This window comes from Mesitornis unicolor, unplaced genomic scaffold (genome assembly GCF_000695765.1).
Source record: "Mesitornis unicolor isolate BGI_N332 unplaced genomic scaffold, ASM69576v1 scaffold730, whole genome shotgun sequence".
Lineage (NCBI taxonomy): Eukaryota > Metazoa > Chordata > Aves > Mesitornithiformes > Mesitornithidae > Mesitornis > Mesitornis unicolor.
In genome coordinates this window covers 2,173-21,468 of record NW_010160007.1, presented here as the reverse complement: position 1 = coordinate 21,468, position 19,296 = coordinate 2,173, and the positions used below count along the sequence as shown (strand labels likewise).

The following is a 19,296-nucleotide window of genomic DNA, read 5'->3' as shown; positions in this document are numbered from 1 at the left end:
TCAAATCTCCTCTTCTAACTGTGAAGACTTAGGTGTTTTCCTCCTATTGGGTATTAGGGAACTTTAAATCAGATCAATGTAACTGACTTGTCTGGGAAAGTTTAACATGTTTTGAAACAGTAATGCTAGTTTGTAACAGCAGTATCTTTTGCTGGAACTATTTATTATTATTATAGAACACTATTTATTCCTTTCTGCTCTATCCAGCCTAATTATTTTGCAATCCTTTGTTGCAGGAAGCGTCCTTCAGATCGTCTCGGCGCCTGGTCAGCAGTATTTGAGGCCGCAGGGGCCGGTTGTCATGCAGACGGTCTCCCAAGCGGGAACAGTTCAGAATGCGCTGAACGCTTTGGGAAACCAGCATCAAGCAGGTGTGGCAGCTTCCACAGCAGTGGCACAGCAAGGTGGGTTTTCTAGCCTAAAGAAATGGCTCTTCCAAACACTCAGTTACTAAAATCACACAGATTTTTCACAAAAGCCAAATTGTTATAGAGAGTCATTCTGTGAGTTGAGTTCAGAAGCAGGTGAACTGTGAAGCAAATCCTTCTGATTCGTGTATGGTGTCTGGAGTTGTAGGTAATCTTAGTGCGAACTTGGGAGAGCAGGAAACTGCATTAAACATGTAGACCTTTTTTAACAGTTGTGTCTCGGGTCAGATTTTTGTGGGAAAAAGTGAATGTGAAATACTTTGTCACTGTTTTCAAAGAAAAATCAGGGTGATAATTTTTTGTACTGACAGAGGATGCCCAGCAATTCCCTCTGTTTATCCACATTGATTTTGCTTTTATCTGATTTTCTTTGCTTCTCTATCTAATCAAGCTGCTGTTTTCCCTTTCCCTCTGCAAATACCGCTTAGGTGCCTTCCTACAAATGTGATCAGTTCATTGCTCAAAAGCACAGTCAAGATGTTGATCAAAAAACAGTAGAGGAAATGCCGTCTAGGATGCATTTGTAACAAAGCAGCAGGTTGTTAAATGATGATAAATGCAGCGCTAGGAGTTTGTTCCCTGTAAATGGCCATCTGCTGTAGCTTGCTCTGGATATAAAGCATTCCCTCAAAACAGGCTGTTTACTGCTCCGTTTCCATGTATTAATGTGCCACTGAAGTTGCTATGTTGGCTTTTTGAAGAGTAAACGTCTCGCCATAAAAAGGGAGAGGAAGCTTCAGCAGCCTCCCAGTTGCTGGGAGGTAAAGGATTTCTGCCATAGTTTGGAAGATCTGTGCCTCGAATGTTTCATTACAGGTACTCCTGATAGGGCCACAAATCTGCCACACTCAGTGGACATTTAGACTAAGAATTTGTCTGCAGTTATGATGTATTACAGCTATGAAATATCTACTTATTGAAAATAATAAATGAAACCAGTCTTCAGAAGAATAAATAGATAAACACAAGGTTTATCCTCAGTTTGTATTCCAGGTAGAGCTGCAGTTACTAATCTGTCGTCTGGTGACATGGGAGCAGCGTTAAAACCAGCAGCTACGCATGGGCAGTTGCAGGTACTGAATTTTTATTTTCGTGTGGAAACACAGTTTTCCAGCATTGTTACAAAGTCCACGTAATAGTCAGAAGCTATAATTTACAAAGCTGGAATTAACGAGGAGCTTTGATGATTACAAAGTAAGTAAGAAAACCAACGGTTGTCAGTGTTTCAGGTTGACAGATCTGATGTATTTTCATCCATAATCCATAGTTTAAAATAAATTCTGGAGCATCAAAGCAGCTAACAGCTTTCTTGTGCTGTGATGGCAGGCAGGTTGTTATAACTGTAATGTATCCTCATTATGTAGTATAGCATGAATAAAGGAATCACAATATTTTGTGTGTGTTTTGAACACAAAGGAAGCTGGGTGCACTGTTATAGATTCCTAATCTTAATGAGGTTTTAGAAAAGATACTCGAACAACCTGTAATGCATAGGGAAACATTAAGTATATGTTCAACTGTGCAAGAACCTACCCCGTATCAATATTAATAAGTGGTGGTGATGAGCAGCAGATGTTTTTTCGACCTTTCTTGGTGAAGGAGACATACGAAGAGAAGAACCGGCTTTTGAAGGAGCGCCTGGACAGGATATTTTCTGGCAACGAACGCCGCTGTTCGCGGGCCCCAATGTACGGCAGAGACCTGCTGAGTGCTTGTTCTTTGGCTGGTGAAAGGAGGCCCTCTCAGCTGCCTTCCAGTGCAGACAGCAGCTGGAGCTGGGCTGGCTTCGTGAACTGCTGCCGCTCTTCAAAGGCCTCCACAGGCCCAAGTAGCCCATTGCAAGAGATGATCCTGGCCCTGGTTCGGCAACAGGAATCTCTGAGGGACGTTGTTAACAGGTAACCTGCGACTCTGCCTTGTAGGCCTGTACCACACTTAGTTATTTCCTCTTCAAAAAAACCTTTAAAATCTTGTTTCTGTTCGTTTTTGGTTTAGACTGATTTATTTAGCCATAAATGAAGTTCAGTATGAACATAAATATAACAGTCACTTTGGTTTCTTTTAGGATAGTTACAGTAAGTTTTCAATGCCTCATTCCCAATTTCAAGCCCGAATTCAGCTGACCTTACTTTGTAGACATTTACCTTTTGAATTGCTTTTAGTAAGTTTGCAATGGTACGTGTTTATTGTGTTTGAGCTCCAGTGCCTGAACGCAGTGGTCACAGCGCAGACACCTTAACAGAAGCTATGTCAAAGCAGAGCAAAAACCTCAAACAAACAAAACCCAAACAAACCAAACCAAACCAAACCACAAAGGTAAAGGGAGATAGAGAGTATTAACACTTTGAAGGTATGCAGCACTTACTAAGCAGCTTTGTCAAAGTGGTGAGGCAGTGGTGTAAAATAACGTGGTTGACAGGCTGGATATAACTGCTGCGGGTGATGGTTTTGTGTGTAACTTTTTACAGTGACATTCCCATGTTTTGATGCTTCTCGCAGGGCTCTCTACGTATTGCCGGCGGCAGTTGCTGCTCCCCCATGCTTGTATGTAGCAAATCCTCCCCCTTCGTATAGCCACAGATTGAAGCTCCTTAAGCACAGCCTTAAGCAAAAGGCAGCTCCACACTTGCATCAGTTGCAACAGATGACAACTCCTCACTTGCTGCAGTTCCCTGACCTCCGGCTGGTGCAGTATGACTCAGGTGAATAGGACGTTTGGTGGTAATATTTTGGTCATTTCCCAGGAATGGAGTGTCTGTGTAAAACCACTGTTGGTTTTCTTACTTGAAATACAGGAAAATTAGAAGCTCTTGCTGTCTTGCTTCAAAAGTTGAAATCTGAGGGGCGCCGTGTGCTGATTTTATCACAGATGATTCTGATGCTGGACATACTGGAGTTGTTCCTGAATTTCCATTTCCTCACGTTTGTGAGGATTGACGAGTACGCTAACCATGAACAGCGGCAGGTCAGTGTGCCCTAACAGCTGTCCACTGGTACGGCAGTCTGTGCTGCTCAGGCCTTCGTGTGCTACAGCAGGGGAAGGAAATTTGCCTTGTTTCTTACTCATTCTGAAACACTTGATTTGTTTTTATTTGTTTTTTATTAGGCTGTATTGAATTTGGTTTGGTACTTCATTTTGGAGGTTGGTGTATTTACTCTCTGCTTTTATTCTGTTCGTGTAGGAGCTAATGAAAATCTTCAACAGAGACAAGCGCATTTTCTGTGCCATCCTTTCCTCTCACAGTCGTTCCACTGGAGTCAATCTTGTTGAGGCTGACACCGTTGTGTTCTACGATAACGACCTAAACCCAGTCATGGATGCAAAAGCTCAGGAATGGTGTGACAGAATTGGGAGGTGTAAAGACATCCATATATACAGGTGATGGTTACAGATCAACGACTGCTCTTGAATGTGCGTTAATGTAAGGTTAGTTCAGGTAGTGCTACTCTGTACGGTCTGAAACAAAGTGGAAACAGTGCTGGAAACTTCATCTCACCTGAATAAAAAGGTGGCAGGTTATCATATGTAATGAATGAGTCATACCTGCATGGGTTTTGTCTGTTAGTTTGCATGATTTTTTTTAAGTTAGGTGTTTTTTGTTGTTTTTTTTATTACACTAATGTTAAAAGAAAGCCATAGAGTAGAGGTGGTAGTATGTGTTTTGTTCTGTATCAGAACTCCACAAACCACCACATTTAATTAAGAGTTCAGTGTTATTCTCTAAGGGCCATTTCTCTTTGCTTGTGAAAGCTGTTGGCAATGACTTACCAGATTCCTTTCTTTTTTAGGCTCGTCAGTGGTAATTCTGTAGAAGAGAAGCTTTTGAAAAACGGCACAAAGGACTTGATCAGAGAAGTAGCTGCTCAGGGAAATGACTATTCAATGGCCTTTTTAACACAGGTACGTTAATATTCAGAATGCTTTCAGACACCTGTGTTGCAGTATTTAATAAATTCAAGCATCTGTGTTGGAGTGTTTAATAACAGTTTCTTAGAAATTGGTTTGGGCTAGAATTGCTAGGTAAGCACGTTAGATGTCATGATTGCTTGATCTCTGGGTTTTGGGGCCACATTCCCTCAAATCCTGTCCCCTGGCTTTGTTCCGTTACTCACAGAGTGATGCACAGGCATCACCTATGTGACTTCATATGTTCTGGTTTCCTGCACCCTGCTGTAAAACTCTGCGGAGCTTGTAAGGATGAAGGTTTCTACTCCGTAGTCCAAGGCTATAACAGAGAAACAGACAGTTTTCCAGAAATAATAGATAGAGGTTTACGTTTTCTTTAGTCAGTCCATAGTTTATAAGGTTCTTGAACTTGTTATATAAAAAAATAAACTGAATGTACTTCTCTCTTTTTCCCTTCTACTTACCAAGCAAACGATTCAGGAATTGTTTGAGGTTCATTCTCCTATGGAGGATTCTGGGTTTAGAGTGAAAGCAGAAGAATTTGTAGTACTTTCTCAAGAGCCATCTCCAGCAGAAAATATTTCACCTAAAGTTGCAAGACCATTCATAGAGGTAATTATTAACAAATGGAGCTGTGCTACATTAGTACTGAATGGCTGCCTTATCATTTTTGTTTGGGTAAATTCTATCACTTTTTCTGGTAGTTTGGTGTTGTTTTGTCATGTTCCTTGTAACAACACTTCCAAAGGTCCTCAGCTGAGCTGTTTACTTTCTGAGGACTGTTTCTCTTGTCTCAGCAAAGACTTCCAGAAAATTGTGTTGGATTTCAGTGAACTGCTTCTGGGGTTTCTCTCCATGCTTTTCAAGTCTTCATTATTTTTATAATACATCTTTCTGAAAGGCCCTCAACAGCATTGAACGCGAGGATGAGGAATCAAGTGATCGTGTACAAGAAATAGGACCCGAGTCAAGCCTTGAACCTTTGATATCAGAGCTCTGCGAGACGAAATACCTTGAAGAGCCCTCCCAGCTGCAGGAGTTGGTTGCTGTTGTGGACCAGGTACCACAACTTTCTATGAATATTTAGTTTAAAAGTTATGTTCAGTTCATTTCAGATATTGCAATTTCTTTGCAGTCTGGCCTTAAAGCAACTTTGTTGTGTACGGGATTGATATTGCCATTAAATGGATGGGAGATCTCCTGCTGACTTAAGATGTTAAGCCATCAGAGAGGGAGATTACTTTTAAGGAGAGCTTTGATACGCTCTCATTCGGTTGGCATTGCTCTTGTTGTCTTCAATACTAACTGTTTTTCCCTTGATACGTTCTCTCAGCTGACTCCAATTGAGAAGTATGCTTTGAATTATTTAGAGCTCTTCCACGTTTCAGTTGATGAGAATGAGCCACGGTTGAATGAGGTAAAACAAGAAATCCTTCTTTTCCGTGTTGTTCTGTCCCAGTGTGCACAAGCAGGGTTATCTTTTCAATGCGAAGTGGAAGTTTCCCCAGTGATGTGGAATATATTGTAGGCACTTCTGTGATCCTCTCTTGCTATGCATCTTGAACACCAGAATGCCTTATAGAGAGCTGATTATTGTGGGATTCTCTTGGTTTAAGCAGATGCCAGTTCTTCATTTATTTTTTATAAAATGGGAATGACATTCTTCAGCATAGCTCAGCAAATATTTGTTGTACTCCACTGATAGCAGGGGAAAAGATTTCATTAATTTCAGCGAGCCTGCTTGTTTGGATAAAAAAGCTGTGTTGTGGTTGTCTTGGTGATTGAAATTCTGAGTTAGCTTTATTTTGAGGGTTTACAGACCCTCAGAATAAAAAAATCTCTTCTGAGTTATTGTGGAAGTGTCTGTTAAGAAATTACTGTGAGACTTCTGTGCCTGAGAATGTCGAAGTTCAAGGAGTTTGTCCATGAAAATAGAAATTGATAGCTTTTAATCCAGTGTCTGCTACTGCATGGTTATAACAAGTCTGCCTTTCATCTAGATGGAATTGAAAACTGCAAAGAAAGCATGGGAAGTCCAGCATATGAAGGAGTTAAAGGAAAAGGAGCAAAAAATGCTTTGGGAGGATGAAGAGGAACTTCTGACCTACACTCGGGAGGATGCGTACAACAAAGTAATTCCTTATTAGTCTTGGTTTTCTTAATAGTGTATTCCTTAAGTTATTCTGAGAATACCTTTTCCTTCAGGGTTCAGTGGGGTCATTTGAATTGTGTTCTTGTTTTGCTGTGTAGGAATATGTCTATGAAGGTCCAGATGGACAAACCGAAATCATGCCAGTAAGTAAAAGGAACACCAGGCAGCCTGAACAGGCTTTTCAGTTTTGATCCATAAAGATCAGTGGAGAGTGAATATTGCAGTGACTGCAAGTTGTGTTCTGTGCAGCTTTGGACTCCTCCCACCCCACCTCAGGACGACAACGATATCTACATCGATTCTGTTATGTGCCTGATGTATGATACCACCCCGATCCCAGAATCAAAGTTGCCTCCGGTCTATGTCAGGAAGGAACGGAAACGGCACAAAACAGATCCCTCTGGTAAGAGTTCGTTCAAAACCGCTCTGAGATTTGCTGCTGAAAGTTCACAAATCGGGGTTTTTCATACCACCTACGTGTCTGGTCAGTAAAGATCACACGTGCAGGTTTGAAGAGATGGACGTTCTCATCTCACTGTGGTCTCGAAGCAACAGGATCACTGGATCCGCAGTTCTTACCGTGTCTCTCCATTTAGACATGTAGGGGTTTTAAAAGGACGATTTGAGAAGAGGAGCATTCGGCTGTGTGAGTTGGGACAAGTCAGATCTTCCTTTATCCCAGGCTCTGCTTACTCACTGACAGTGTGTTTTTAAGAGACAGTGGGGAGTACTGTGTACACATGTAGGAGCATTTTGCAGTTATAAGTAGCAGAGGAATTGAAGAGTGGTAGTAACTATTTATGAAGAATGTTTTTTTTTCTCTAGCTGCAGGTAGGAAGAAGAAGCAACGTCATGGAGAGACAGTTATTCCACCTCGCTCACTTTTTGACCGAGCAACTCCAGGAATGCTGAAAATGCGCAGAGAGGGCAAAGAGCAGAAGAAAAATATCCTGTTGAAACAGCAGACGCAGTTTGCAAAGCCTTTGCCCACTCTGGTCAAACCAGCTGCTGAGGCAGGGCAGGACAACCCAGAATGGTTGATCAGCGAAGACTGGGCACTTCTGCAGGTCAGATGACACCCACGCTTTCTGCTGCTGTTAGTTTTTGTACTGCTGCTAATTTCAGAATTGGCTCTTTCTGCACTTAATCTCTTCGAGGTTGTTTCTAATTCGTAATGGCTAGCTTGGCATTTTGCTGACACAACTCAAAACAGGTTGCTGATCATTTGTGTTCCTCTAAGGATAAATTAAAGATTAAATGACAAAATGCGTGATTAAGTCCTGTTTTTGTTGTAGAGGCCACTTACTATTATGCTCCAGATTAGTTGTGCTGGCTGGGCATAGGATAAGGCAGCTAAGATTCTTCCCACCTTCAAGCACTCGAGTGGCAGCTCTCTGGCCCTCTTACATCAATCTCCAAGGGTTTTCTTGCACAGTCTGTATAAATAAGCACTTTATGCTTAATTATTCTTTGAGAAGGCAGGTGAACCCATTGCCTGAGCCCTGAGCTGTCTGTGTCTGTAGGAATGGTGTGTGGACACGCAGATAAGGGCAGGTTTGGAGGATGGGGCTGATTTGTCATCTGAAGCTCTTGTCCCTTTATCTGTTGCAGGCAGTGAAGCAGCTGCTGGAGCTTCCACTGAATCTTGCCGTTGTCTCGCCAGCACACACTCCCAATTGGGACCTCGTTAGCGATGTTGTTAATTCATGCAGCAGAGTCTATCGCTCACCAAAACAGTGCCGAAACAGATACGAAAATGTCATTATTCCAAGGGAGGAGGGAAAGGTGAGTTTACACAGAATGGTGCGTCTTGTTTTACCTTAAGTTTGTAGAGTTTTTTTTCCTTATCTCCGTAAGCACTTGTTTTTTGTTAAATGTTTCAACAGTGTAAATAAATAACTTTTAAAAGATTATAAAATTATCCTCATCAGGATTTCCACTTATTTTATGTGATTTCTTTGAAAAGAAAAAGCACCTGAACAAAATCTTCCACAAAAGATCATCTAACTTTCCTTCTTATTTTACAGCTAATGTACGAAGCTAATCCTAAAAAGAAGACAAAAAGTATTTATAAGGTGTGCATTGGTATTCTTTCAAAATCAAATCTAGACACTGTGGTATTTAGCAGCAATGGAGGTGGGCAGATAATTCATATGAGATCCATGTTGAGTGTTCCTTGAGTTCTGAAACATCAATTAAAATTCCAAATTTGTTTTTCCTTTCTTTGTTGGTACAGTGGATTGACACCAGACTGCAGCTTTTGGATTTGATAGATAAATTTTAAACCGTGCGAGAAGTTTGTGATTTCACTTAAACTGTAGTGGGTATTTTTCCACCTAACAACCACCATATAACTCATCCTGATAATTACGATGGTACTTAAGATCTGTAGGAATGTACTTCATGCTAGAGTCTAAGTGGATTACAAATATATAGTGAATTTAATGCTTGAAGCAGCTTTTAGTAAATGAGGATGAGAGTACGCTACAGAAACAAGAATAGCTTCCACCGTTATAAAGAACTTCTTCCGAGCCATGCAGCAATGTAGTGACAGAAGTGGGTAGGAACCCAGAGCTCCTCAGCAGTCCCATTCACTCTCTGACTGGGAAGCAGGTTTGTCCCTGCCGGGCAGCTTCTGCCCAGGAGAAGCCGAGCGTTAGAGAGGCACGGTGTGCTGGATGTTAACGTAGCTGTGATGGGAGAGCAGTGCAGTGATGGCTTTGTGGTGCTATGTGTGCACTGTGCTTAACTCTAAACTAATGGGCTCTTGGTTTGGGTACTGAATTAAACCTGCAAAATCTAAACTAAAGCAAAAGATTCTTTTCCAAATTAGAGTTTGCCATTCCGTATGTCCCCCAGTGCTGATGCCAGTGTGACCGTGAGAACTGCTCCTTATTTTGCCTTTTCTTTATATATTTCCCATAGAGTTTTGTGTAACAGTAAGTTATCAGTGACACGAGGGAGAAACCAGTCTGTGATAGATATGTTGGAATACGTTTTTAAATAATCCACAAGCGCACCACGTGTTTGTACATAGACAAAGCGCCGCCCGAGTGTGCTCGCAATTGAGAGTTGGTTTGTTTTCATTTTCTAGACTAAAAACAGTCGCCCACTCCGTACCAATCAGATCTATGCTCAAGATGAGGGTGCCACCCACACGCAACTTTATACCAATCATTTTGAGATGATGAAAATGATTGCAGGGAAAAGAAGTCCACCTATCAAACCTCTGTAAGTTGGACCGGGGTCGTTCGATCTCCTGGTCATTCACTCTTCTGCATCGCTCTCGCGACCGAGAGTTATTTTACGCTGTGTTTCAAACAGCGGTTTTGTTTCTCTGTTTTTGATCTCTTTCCTTGCATCCTGCCCTTCTGTTATTGGAAAACCTGCATATTTCATGTGTTTGGGTTAGCTTTTACACACTACATGAATTGTTTTGCATGATTAAGAGCAGGAGAGCACTCAGTTGTGTATTTTAAGCTGCTTTATAAACCACACTTCCCATTTCCCTTAACTGTAAACATTTTGATGTCTGTGATGTTTAGTGGTACACTGTTTTCTGTGTCCATTTCTGCAGTAACTTTTTCTGTATTCATTTAATATTTACTCTGAGTCTTTCTCAAAAAGTCTGTCCGTGTGCAGGCTCCAGTACTGGCGGGAATATCATGAAAACGTCACCAAAACTACAGTGTCATGCATTAAAAAATGTGACATTAAATATTGCTGTTAAGGTTTTTTCTGTCTCTATTAATACAGTTTTGCTCAATTTCAGACTTGGCATGAATCCTTTCCAGAAGAATCCAAAGCATGCATCAGTGCTTTCAGAAAGGTGGGCACTCTCTGTCTTACAGGAGTTATGGATTGCATAAAAGTACTTTTTTTTTAAACTTTCAGTGCTTTATTTTTAATGTTTTTGTGCTTTGCCTTGTCATTTCTAGTGGAATCAACTATGATAAGCCACTTCCTCCAATTCAAGTTGCGTCCCTCAGAGCAGAACGTATTGCTAAAGAGAAAAAGGTACAGTTCCCATCTCAGCTATGCATGTGACTGCAGTGATTAAAAAATCAGACAGCAGAGGCAGGACAAAAAGAGCTGCGTCCTGGGAGAAGTTTGGCAGTGCAGCAGATATGAGCACCTCGAATTGTTCATGTACTGCATGGGTTTAGATATCCAAGGTCCAAAGTGGGACCCTCCCATGGGCCTGTATGTCACGCTCATTTTTAGAAGCATCTTTTTGGAAACATGTTAAAAACATGTGAAATCCTGGTTTATTCTTGACCATTCTGTAGCCTCCTTTCGTATATTATTCAGAAAGAGACACTTGTCCTTGCTTGTCGATGGTAAATTGCTTGTTGTGCTATGCTGTAAGCCATATAACCATGAATATAGCCTGTAGTCTGGAACTGGTCAGGTCATGTAACTTGGAGTTAGTGTTACAGTGAAGGCAGATTTGTGTGCTGTCTCTGCACACACGTGTATATTACATTCTTACAATTAAAGGGGGTTTGTTTGTTTTGTTTTTAAATACATCCCGATTGTTGCATGCGCTGTTTTGAAGACTGTGAAGCTCACCCTTTGGTTTCCTAGGCTTTGGCTGAACAGCAGAGGGCACAGCAGCAGACGGGTCCCCAGCCGCAGCAGCAGCCAGCGGGCCAGCAGCAAGCTCCACAGCCGGCTGTGCAGCAAGCGCAAGCGCAGCCACAGCCGCAGGCTCAGGCACAGGTAGTTCAGCAGCCGCAGGTAGTGCAGACTGCAGTAACTACTGTGGCCAACACGGCAGTATTGGTAAGAAAGGGAGGGCTTGGTGCCTCTGATGCAGTCACTTCAGTGCTCTGTGTGTACCGTATTTGCGCGTTTTGTTTTCTCTGGAAAGTGAGAATGGTAGGTCAGTGTAGTGAGAGAAAAGCTATTTCTTTCTTTCTTTCTTCTTCCTGAGTATATGGGTATTATCTTTTTTGCTCATTTATTAAGACTGCGTTTGTACCATTATAGCAATGGGTCTTGGCATTCTGAGGTGATAAAGCACCATATACTTTGCAAAGATTTTTTGCCTTTTTCAGTTTAGGTTTTAATTTAATCAAGTCTGAGCAAATACCTCTACACAGTCAGTGAACGGGTTTATACAGAGAACTTGGAGAACAAAGAGAGTGTAGCTCCAGAAGCTACTCTGTTAAAGTAGCTCAAAACCCAAAGCTGCTTTAAGCTTTGCAAGCCAAGTGGAGTGTTGTATCCTACAGGACCCACCATGGTTATTTTATTGCAAATCTGTGCAAAGTTTTCATGGCTTCCTTAAGTCTGGAGTCTGGTTTAATGAATCTGATAACAGGTTTTTGTTTTTAGAGCCAATCCAGTTTGTGTATTAACGTGTGCAGGTGGTGGTGATTTTATTTTGCTTGTTGGAGGGCAAGAATACTACAGCTGTTACAGAAAGAGGCAGGATGGGTTCTGACCCGTAAGGGTTGCTGTGTATCTGCTGCGCAGCGATGTTCGTGTGTGGCTGTGGCGTGCCACAGTAGTGCATTGCTCCCTTCTGCTACTACCCAGTGTTTACTGAACATGTGACTGGTCTCCAGTTGCCCACTGGTGTGACAGGATCCTAATGTAGACATCAGTTTTGTTGATGTGTAGAAGAATGAACAACGACAGATGTATCTGTGCGTTGTATTGCATTTTTTCTTATTTTGTCACTTCTGGAATACAGCATTGTGTTCAACAGCATAGTAGCATAAGACCGATACTTGTTTTTCTTTTTACTGTTCTTCTGAACTGTTACCTCAATTGTCTTCTAAATAGGCGGGCACAATCAAAACAGCAGTTACGGGGACAAGTATACAGACTGGTAAGACGACTTTATAATCAGGCATTGGAGATGACAGGACGTTTGGGTTTTCATTATTAGGATCTCACACTTAACCTTGGCTTGTTTTCAGCTACAGTGAGTGGAAACGTTATAGTGAACACCGTTGCTGGAGTCCCTGCTGCTACCTTTCAGCCCATCAATAAACGCCTGGCTTCACCTGTTATACCTGGCACGCTGACCGTGAGTAGATCGCATCACTGGTTCTGTCCCTGCACTGGTCTTGGTTGCCTGTTTTGTCAGCGGATCTGTGGTGTTCCTTAGCTTTTCATGTTATCAGAAGCTCTGCTGCTTGCAAATTTTGTGTGCATCGTGTGATGCTGTATCAAAACAGTCACCCTTACCAAAACACCAGAACACACTGGGACAGTTTATCAGGAAAAAGGTGCCTAATAGATACTACTGTTAAAAGCAGTCATAGCCAAGTGCTGGTATTAGGCAATATATTATGTCATTATCATTTCCAGCCTGTCACTGTTTTGTGCTTTGTTAATTATGACCTTTATTATTGTTTAATGGTTTAAGACTATGGAAGATAAAGAAAAAAATTGAAAGGTGGTAAAATCAAATTTCTGTAATGAGTTAAGGGTTTGGTGATCAGCCTGCTTGAAAAACATTCAAGTGCTGGTGACGAGACGTATCTGACCAGATAGATGTGTTAGAAAGATTTGGACCTTCTTTTCTTTTGCATTTTTGGTGTTTGTTTCTGAAATGGTGCAGCCCATTTCCGTAAGTTTCCGTGGCTTTACATGAGGAAGCTGTGAGAAACGATGCCCGTGTTCCTTTTCAGACGTCGGGAGGCACTGCGACTGCGCAGGTGGTGCACACCCAGCAGCGAACTGCAGCAACGCCCGCTGCTTCCACCGAGCTGGTGACCATAGCGTCCACGCAGGGAGTTCGTGCAGTGACATCCGTGACAGCATCAGCAGTCGTGACTACAAACCTAACGCCCGTGCAGACCCAGACCAGGTCTTTGGTGACTCAGGTCACACCAGGTAATGATCCTGCGTTTGGGGATGTTTTTTCCTATACAATTCCTGTAGTTTGTTTGACCACTGTAGCCCCATGGTACTGAAAGTCTGGATTTGTTGGCAGCACAATTAGACAGTGCTATGGTTTTTAACTTGCTTTTTGTTGGTGCTCAGATTACATATTCCTCCAGTATTTCTAGGTGAAGTGTTGCAGTAGAGCGCTGCTTGGCCCCTAGGCATTACAATTAGAAAATATTATCAATAATCTAGGAGTAAAATATTAGAATTGACTACCTCGACTAAAAAACATTGTGAAGAAAGGAGCATGTATTTGATTATTTACTCTGCTTTTACATCATGTTTATGCTAATTTGTTATTTGTAGTTAGTCCACAAACTGTGCTGGAGCAGAAAAATATGCATTTAACAGCTTGGCTTTTCAGGTGCGATCAATGAATTAAACTGAATGTTGAAGATCTTTTTTCAGAGCATTTTTCTTTCTTTACTCACAGCTACACCAACAGTCCAGCTGTCCGGCAAAACCATCACCCCTGCTCACTTCCAGCTCCTGAGGCAACAGCAGCAGCAGGCTGCTCAGGTGCAGGTCCCGCAGATTCAGGCTCAGGCACAAGCCCAGTCTCCAGCTCAAATAAAAACTGTTGGGAAATTGTCCCAGGTGAGGAAGTGCTTCTGGGATTCCATGGCATGTTGCTCCCGTTGTCACTGTGAGCATCACGAGCAGTGTGTGTTGTGTCCTGTTTTCTTGGGCTAGAGTGAAATGCAGCTTTTCTTACATTTGATCCCACTAAAATGTCCTGAAGGCAGTGACTCTGACAGCCGTTTCAAACAGCACCACTGTCACAGCAGGTCAGGATGTAAAGCGCTTTCTGTTATTCACTGGCGTAAAGGAGCTGCATTCTTAGCTCTCTGATCTTAGCTGAAGTCTGCCATAGAAGGTTTCTTCTTTAAAGCTCCAGACCCATCTCTTCTTTGTTTTTTCCTGTAGTCAGCTAACAGATCAGAAGTGACAAAGTGTTTGATTTTTGCAGGAGCAGCTGATCAAGTTGCAGAAGCAGAAACTGCAGCTTCCCCAGCAGCAGGCAGCGCAGCAGACGCAGCAAGGGGCGCAACAGCAAACGGCACAAGTGCAAGTGCAACAGCAACAGCAAACGCAGCAGCTCACTGCTGTTACAGCACCTCGTCCTGGCGCAGTTCTCACAGGCACCACGGTGACAAACCTGCAGGTTGCTCGTCTGGTAAGTTGTCTTTCGGTTTGCAGAAACACCTTATTCTCTTGACTGGTTTAAATGGACTGAATGCTGGTGATTCATGCACACCAATGTCCTTTGCATTGCCTAAGCAGTACAGCTGTAACATAAAGAGCTTTAAATTGCACTTACCCACTAATGCCATCTCTGGATTGTATTACTGTAAAGGAGAAATTCTATTAAGAAATGTTTGCAACTATCACTTTATTATGACCTGTTATCTGCAGCAAATATTCTTTGTGCCAGTACAATAATCTTCATTCCTTACTGCTTAGACTCGTGTTCCTGCTTCCCAGCTTCAAGCACAAGGACAGATCCAGGCCCAAACTCCACAAGCAGCACAAGTTGCTCTGGCAAAGCCTCCGGTGGTGTCTGTTCCAGCTGCTGTTGTGTCATCTGCAGGAGTCACTACTCTCCCTGTTACTGTCGCAGGCATTAGTGTTGCCATTGGGCAGCCACAGAAAGCAGCGGGTAAGTCAACAGACTTTGTAAAACATCACAAAAAATTAAATCCCACTTTTTTAAAGGTAGGATATTTCAAATAATGTCTTCTGTGGGACACTCACACTTTTTAAAAACTGAAGTGACAGAGATTCGTGCCCTTAGTTAACAGAATGTTTTTTTCTCTGCTATCAAAATTGCATGTCTTATTCCCATTAAGCTCAGTGGGTTATTAGTGCTCAGAGCTATGCAGATGTATAAGCCTATAAAAAGCACAGTCTGTGTTTGCAAGCTGTGATTACTGGGACAAAGCGATAAAATGAAGACTCTTACAGTTGTAATTGTCGTTTCCAGGAGGCCAGACGGTGGTGGCACAGCCGCTGCATGTCCAGCAGCTTCTCAAACTGAAGCATCACCAGGCAGCGCAGCAGCAGAAAGCTATCCAGCCGCAGGTCGCACAGGGGCAAGCGACTGTGCAGCAAAAGGTACCTGTTTGCTCTCCCACTGAGCTCCGTGGTGCTTCCCTGGTTGTAAAGCTTCAGCGCTGGATTACATGGGTGCTCCTAGGGAGCTGCTATTTCTAGGGGTGGGTCTTAAATGTACCTGGAGACAGGAGTTTCTCGTGTGCCTGGTTGGGTGCTTAATACTTTTTTCAGTTCACCTGTTGTTTAGTGGGATTTCTCATGCCCCAAACTGAGCTTTCTTTAAAAAACAGAGATTAAGATTCTCTTTAGTCACTTCTAATAAAACCAAATGTGAAAAATTCCCAAAGATTTTCACGATTTACAATTTAATTTATGCAAAATACACATTTTTTTCTGAAATGTGGTGTTTCTGTGGACTTTGGTGCCAATCGGCCACTGCTGTGGTTTTTTGGAAGTGCATTATCGTATGAAGTGTGCGTATGCGTGCGTGTGTGTAAGACTTGAAGTGATTTAGAAGATTTGTACAAGTGCATGAAAGCTTTCGCCAAGTGCCCATTTTGCTACTGCTGATCCTGGCAGGATTTTTTTCAATAATTAAATGTAACTAATCTTTTAGCTACATACCTGTTCTTTAAAATACACATGCATTTTGTAGTCACTGGTGCCTTTTTTTCTCTCTGCAGATAAATGCTCAACAGGTTACGGTCCAAACCCAACAGCAGACTTCACAGCAACAAAAAGTAACTTACACTACACAGCCTGCCATTAAAACACAGTTCTTAACAACTCCAATTTCCCAAACCCAGAAACCAGGTGGAACCCAGCAAGTACAGGCCCAGATTCAGGTACAGGTAACACAGGTTTACACCTTTAAACTCTACTGTGACTGGAGAATTGGATGACAGGTGATGTAGCATTTTAGTACCTACTCATATTGATTCTAGTCACACGTTGGTCTAAATTGACTTTAACTAAATTACTGGTGCTGAATACGTGGCCTTATAGCAGGTCAGAGGAGCTATCTGAGCTATAAGTTTGCCTTTCCTCTTTGAAATAAATTAATCAGGTCACTCCTTTTATTAAGCAAGGGATTCCATGCTGTGTTTGCAAAGGGAAATTCAGGCAGAGTTCTTCCTGTTTTCTGGTGCTGCCTCCCAGCCTCACGTCTGGCAGCCGAGATGTGGCGGTTCAGTTCTCTACTTTTCTGCATAACTGCATCAGTCTCACCAAGAAAAAGAAGGGGTTAGGAATTGGAAGCCTTACTCTTTCAGAAGAATATCTAAGATAATGTAGCCCATTAGAACTTCTGTGCTTTCTTCAGTTTTATATATAGTTAGAAGGAAGCTACGTTTTCCAGTTAAAATTGAAAATACAACTTTTCCCCTTCCTCTCCTAGCTCAGTTCTTCAGTGCACTGAGCTAAAAAGGTTCACAAAAGCTCGGTGTCACTGAGAATGCCAAGCTGGAAATTACCAGGGACAGGACTTTGGTTTTCGCCTGGTAGCAGTTTTGATAGGTGTGGTGTTTTGCTGCTGTTGGCAGGTTTTATTTTGAACAAATCTTTAATTCATTGCACTGCAGGTTGCAAAACTTCCACAAGTGGTCCAGCAACAGGCGACTGTAGCCAACATTCAACAGATGGTTTCAGTTTCCCAGCAGGTGAGCTTTGTGCCTATCAAACACAGCGTTAAAACATGATCCATGATTATTTGGGACGGGTTTTCACGTTATGTGTGGCACAGGCAGTATTTTTGAAGGTTATACAGGTACACTTCTATAAAAATGAATCGTATGAATACTGCTGTATATTCTCTAGTCCAGAACTTTGGTCAATGAAGCAACGTTTGTTCATTGCTCTATGTAAGCTGAAAAAACCCAGATTTTTAAAAACCTTGTGACGTGTAGTCAAGATAGCAAATAATTGAGGTAATGAGTGCCATCTGAGTTTGTCCTACAAAAATTGAGACAAATTGAGGGTTCCAGGTTGTTTTGTTCCAGTTCATAAAACTGTGCCAGGTGTGGTGTTGAAGTCAGAGTGGTGCGGTGTCTGTTACAGATGTGTGTGGTGAGATACGGGGCAAGAGAAGCTCAGGCAGTTTGCTTTCCCCTCCCCAACTACCAGGCACTTTATTGAACACTGTTCAGACCATTAGCAACAGGGATAACTTGTGCAGTTGATCGGCAGTAATGATTTCACTTTGGAGTGTGGATGAAGTTATTGCCTTCGGAGCACAAAAATCTGAGCCAATCGACTCTTAACCTGTCACGGTTGTAGTGCAGAATAAAATCTGTGGCTGTTTATCTTAAAATGATGATAAAGTGCTGTAAGCTGACTGATAACCACTGCAGATGTGAACGCTCCAAGGGTAAGGTAGACAGCGGGGAGTAGAAGCCTCATCAGTCAACACAAGCCGAGTTGTCCTGGGTGGTCAATAGCGCTCCTAGGTGATTTTTCAAGGGACATTAAAAGCTAGATTTTCAGGAATTGTTGATGTTGGCATAACTCTGGGACTATAACAGTCCGTGGTTAAAAGACGAATTACAGCTCCCCTCCCACACACACCATGACTTCAGTGGCAGTAGGATTAGGCCGTGCTAATGCATCCACTAAACCTGCAGTCTTGACGTGTGTGCGGCGTTGTTTTTACCTGCATTTGTAGTGCTTCCAGTGGATTCCTCTTGGGCCAGTCAAGAGTTAACTTTCCCCTGGAGCAGCCCCTGCAGCTTCATTTGGCTCTTGCATCTGACAAAGGCAGCTGAAGCTGTTCGGTTTTCATCACCTTGTTCTCTCAACAAGGAGACATTGAGTTTTTTTCTCCCTCTCTCTGGGCAGAGCTATGAAAATTAGATTTCTAGATGGCGTTCAAACCGTGCTGCTCTAAATTGGCAATAGAGGCTGGCAGCTGTAGTCTGAAAGGGTAATGTCAGAGACTGGTAGAGAGCCTCAGCGGCTGTATTTATTGTCATGATATGGGTTCAGAGTTGGTGTATTAACGTCTTTGGTCCTCTGTTTGTCCTTCTGTTCTCTTCCCTCTTTCTTCTGTTTCTGCAGTACAGGAATTTTCCTGTTTATCTAGGGTTTTTTTTACCTTCCATCTATGGTTCTGTGAAGGATCTGGGGGCATGTCCTTTGATTTGCACTGTAGAGATCTGAGTTACAGGCATCTTGGCTCTTAGTTCTGATTTATAAGACTGTAGAAGACGTGACAGAAGTGAAACCACAGAGCTGATGTTCCCAGAAGATGCTTGTCAGTCAAGAGAGCAGATGCTTATCTAAGTAGGATACTTTCTGTAGAGCACAAACATAACGAATGCTCAGTTTAATGACAGACTGTTCACTGGTAATCACCTTGTCATCCTAATGTGTAGGTGCAGGCTCAGCCCCAGACTGTGACGCTCTCTCAGACGACAGCAGGGCAGCAGCAGGTTCAGGTGATTCCTGCAACAACCGCTACCGCTCAGGTCGTCCAGCAGAAGCTGATCCAGCAGCAGGTGGTGACGACCGCGTCGCCGCAGATCCAGGCTCCAGTGGTACAGAATCCAGCCCAGGCACCAGCAACTCCTGAAGCCCAGAACCAGCAAGCGAAAGTACAGATGAGAACGCCTACGGTCAGGCTAAAGGCACCTACTAAACCGAGTTGAACTGGTGATTAAAATGCAAGAACAGGGAAACACAGCGTTTCTTGTTTGCTAAGCCAAGTGAGAAGCTACTCCAAACATCCAAATGCAGACAGACCACCTCTGGTCTTTTTTTAGCAGACGGATTTTTGCTGGTGAACATTTAAACATGGAAACTCGCATTTAACTGCAGTGTATTAGCAACTGTTTAGCACTCAAAATCTGTAGGAG

The 19,296-nt window shown here is 42.6% G+C and overlaps 1 protein-coding gene across 1 annotated transcript in view; it reads left to right on the top strand.

Annotated features, from left to right (window-relative positions):
• Nucleotides 1-19,089, top strand: part of EP400 (E1A binding protein p400) — a 43,100-nt gene extending 24,011 nt beyond the window's left edge. The window contains exons 24-52 of the mRNA XM_010188365.1: nt 237-404; nt 1,410-1,501; nt 2,028-2,326; nt 2,928-3,130; nt 3,224-3,393; nt 3,611-3,807; nt 4,218-4,329; nt 4,804-4,947; nt 5,237-5,395; nt 5,669-5,752; nt 6,336-6,467; nt 6,586-6,630; nt 6,737-6,890; nt 7,313-7,554; nt 8,099-8,272; nt 9,582-9,718; nt 10,260-10,316; nt 10,426-10,504; nt 11,075-11,272; nt 12,281-12,326; nt 12,418-12,527; nt 13,135-13,339; nt 13,827-13,990; nt 14,364-14,570; nt 14,858-15,053; nt 15,378-15,508; nt 16,132-16,299; nt 17,029-17,106; nt 18,817-19,089. Of these exons, the coding sequence (XP_010186667.1) occupies nt 237-404; nt 1,410-1,501; nt 2,028-2,326; nt 2,928-3,130; nt 3,224-3,393; nt 3,611-3,807; nt 4,218-4,329; nt 4,804-4,947; nt 5,237-5,395; nt 5,669-5,752; nt 6,336-6,467; nt 6,586-6,630; nt 6,737-6,890; nt 7,313-7,554; nt 8,099-8,272; nt 9,582-9,718; nt 10,260-10,316; nt 10,426-10,504; nt 11,075-11,272; nt 12,281-12,326; nt 12,418-12,527; nt 13,135-13,339; nt 13,827-13,990; nt 14,364-14,570; nt 14,858-15,053; nt 15,378-15,508; nt 16,132-16,299; nt 17,029-17,106; nt 18,817-19,089 (4,424 nt within the window). The remainder of the gene's footprint in view (nt 1-236; nt 405-1,409; nt 1,502-2,027; nt 2,327-2,927; nt 3,131-3,223; nt 3,394-3,610; nt 3,808-4,217; nt 4,330-4,803; nt 4,948-5,236; nt 5,396-5,668; nt 5,753-6,335; nt 6,468-6,585; nt 6,631-6,736; nt 6,891-7,312; nt 7,555-8,098; nt 8,273-9,581; nt 9,719-10,259; nt 10,317-10,425; nt 10,505-11,074; nt 11,273-12,280; nt 12,327-12,417; nt 12,528-13,134; nt 13,340-13,826; nt 13,991-14,363; nt 14,571-14,857; nt 15,054-15,377; nt 15,509-16,131; nt 16,300-17,028; nt 17,107-18,816) is intronic.
• Nucleotides 19,090-19,296: the final 207 nt, after the last annotated feature.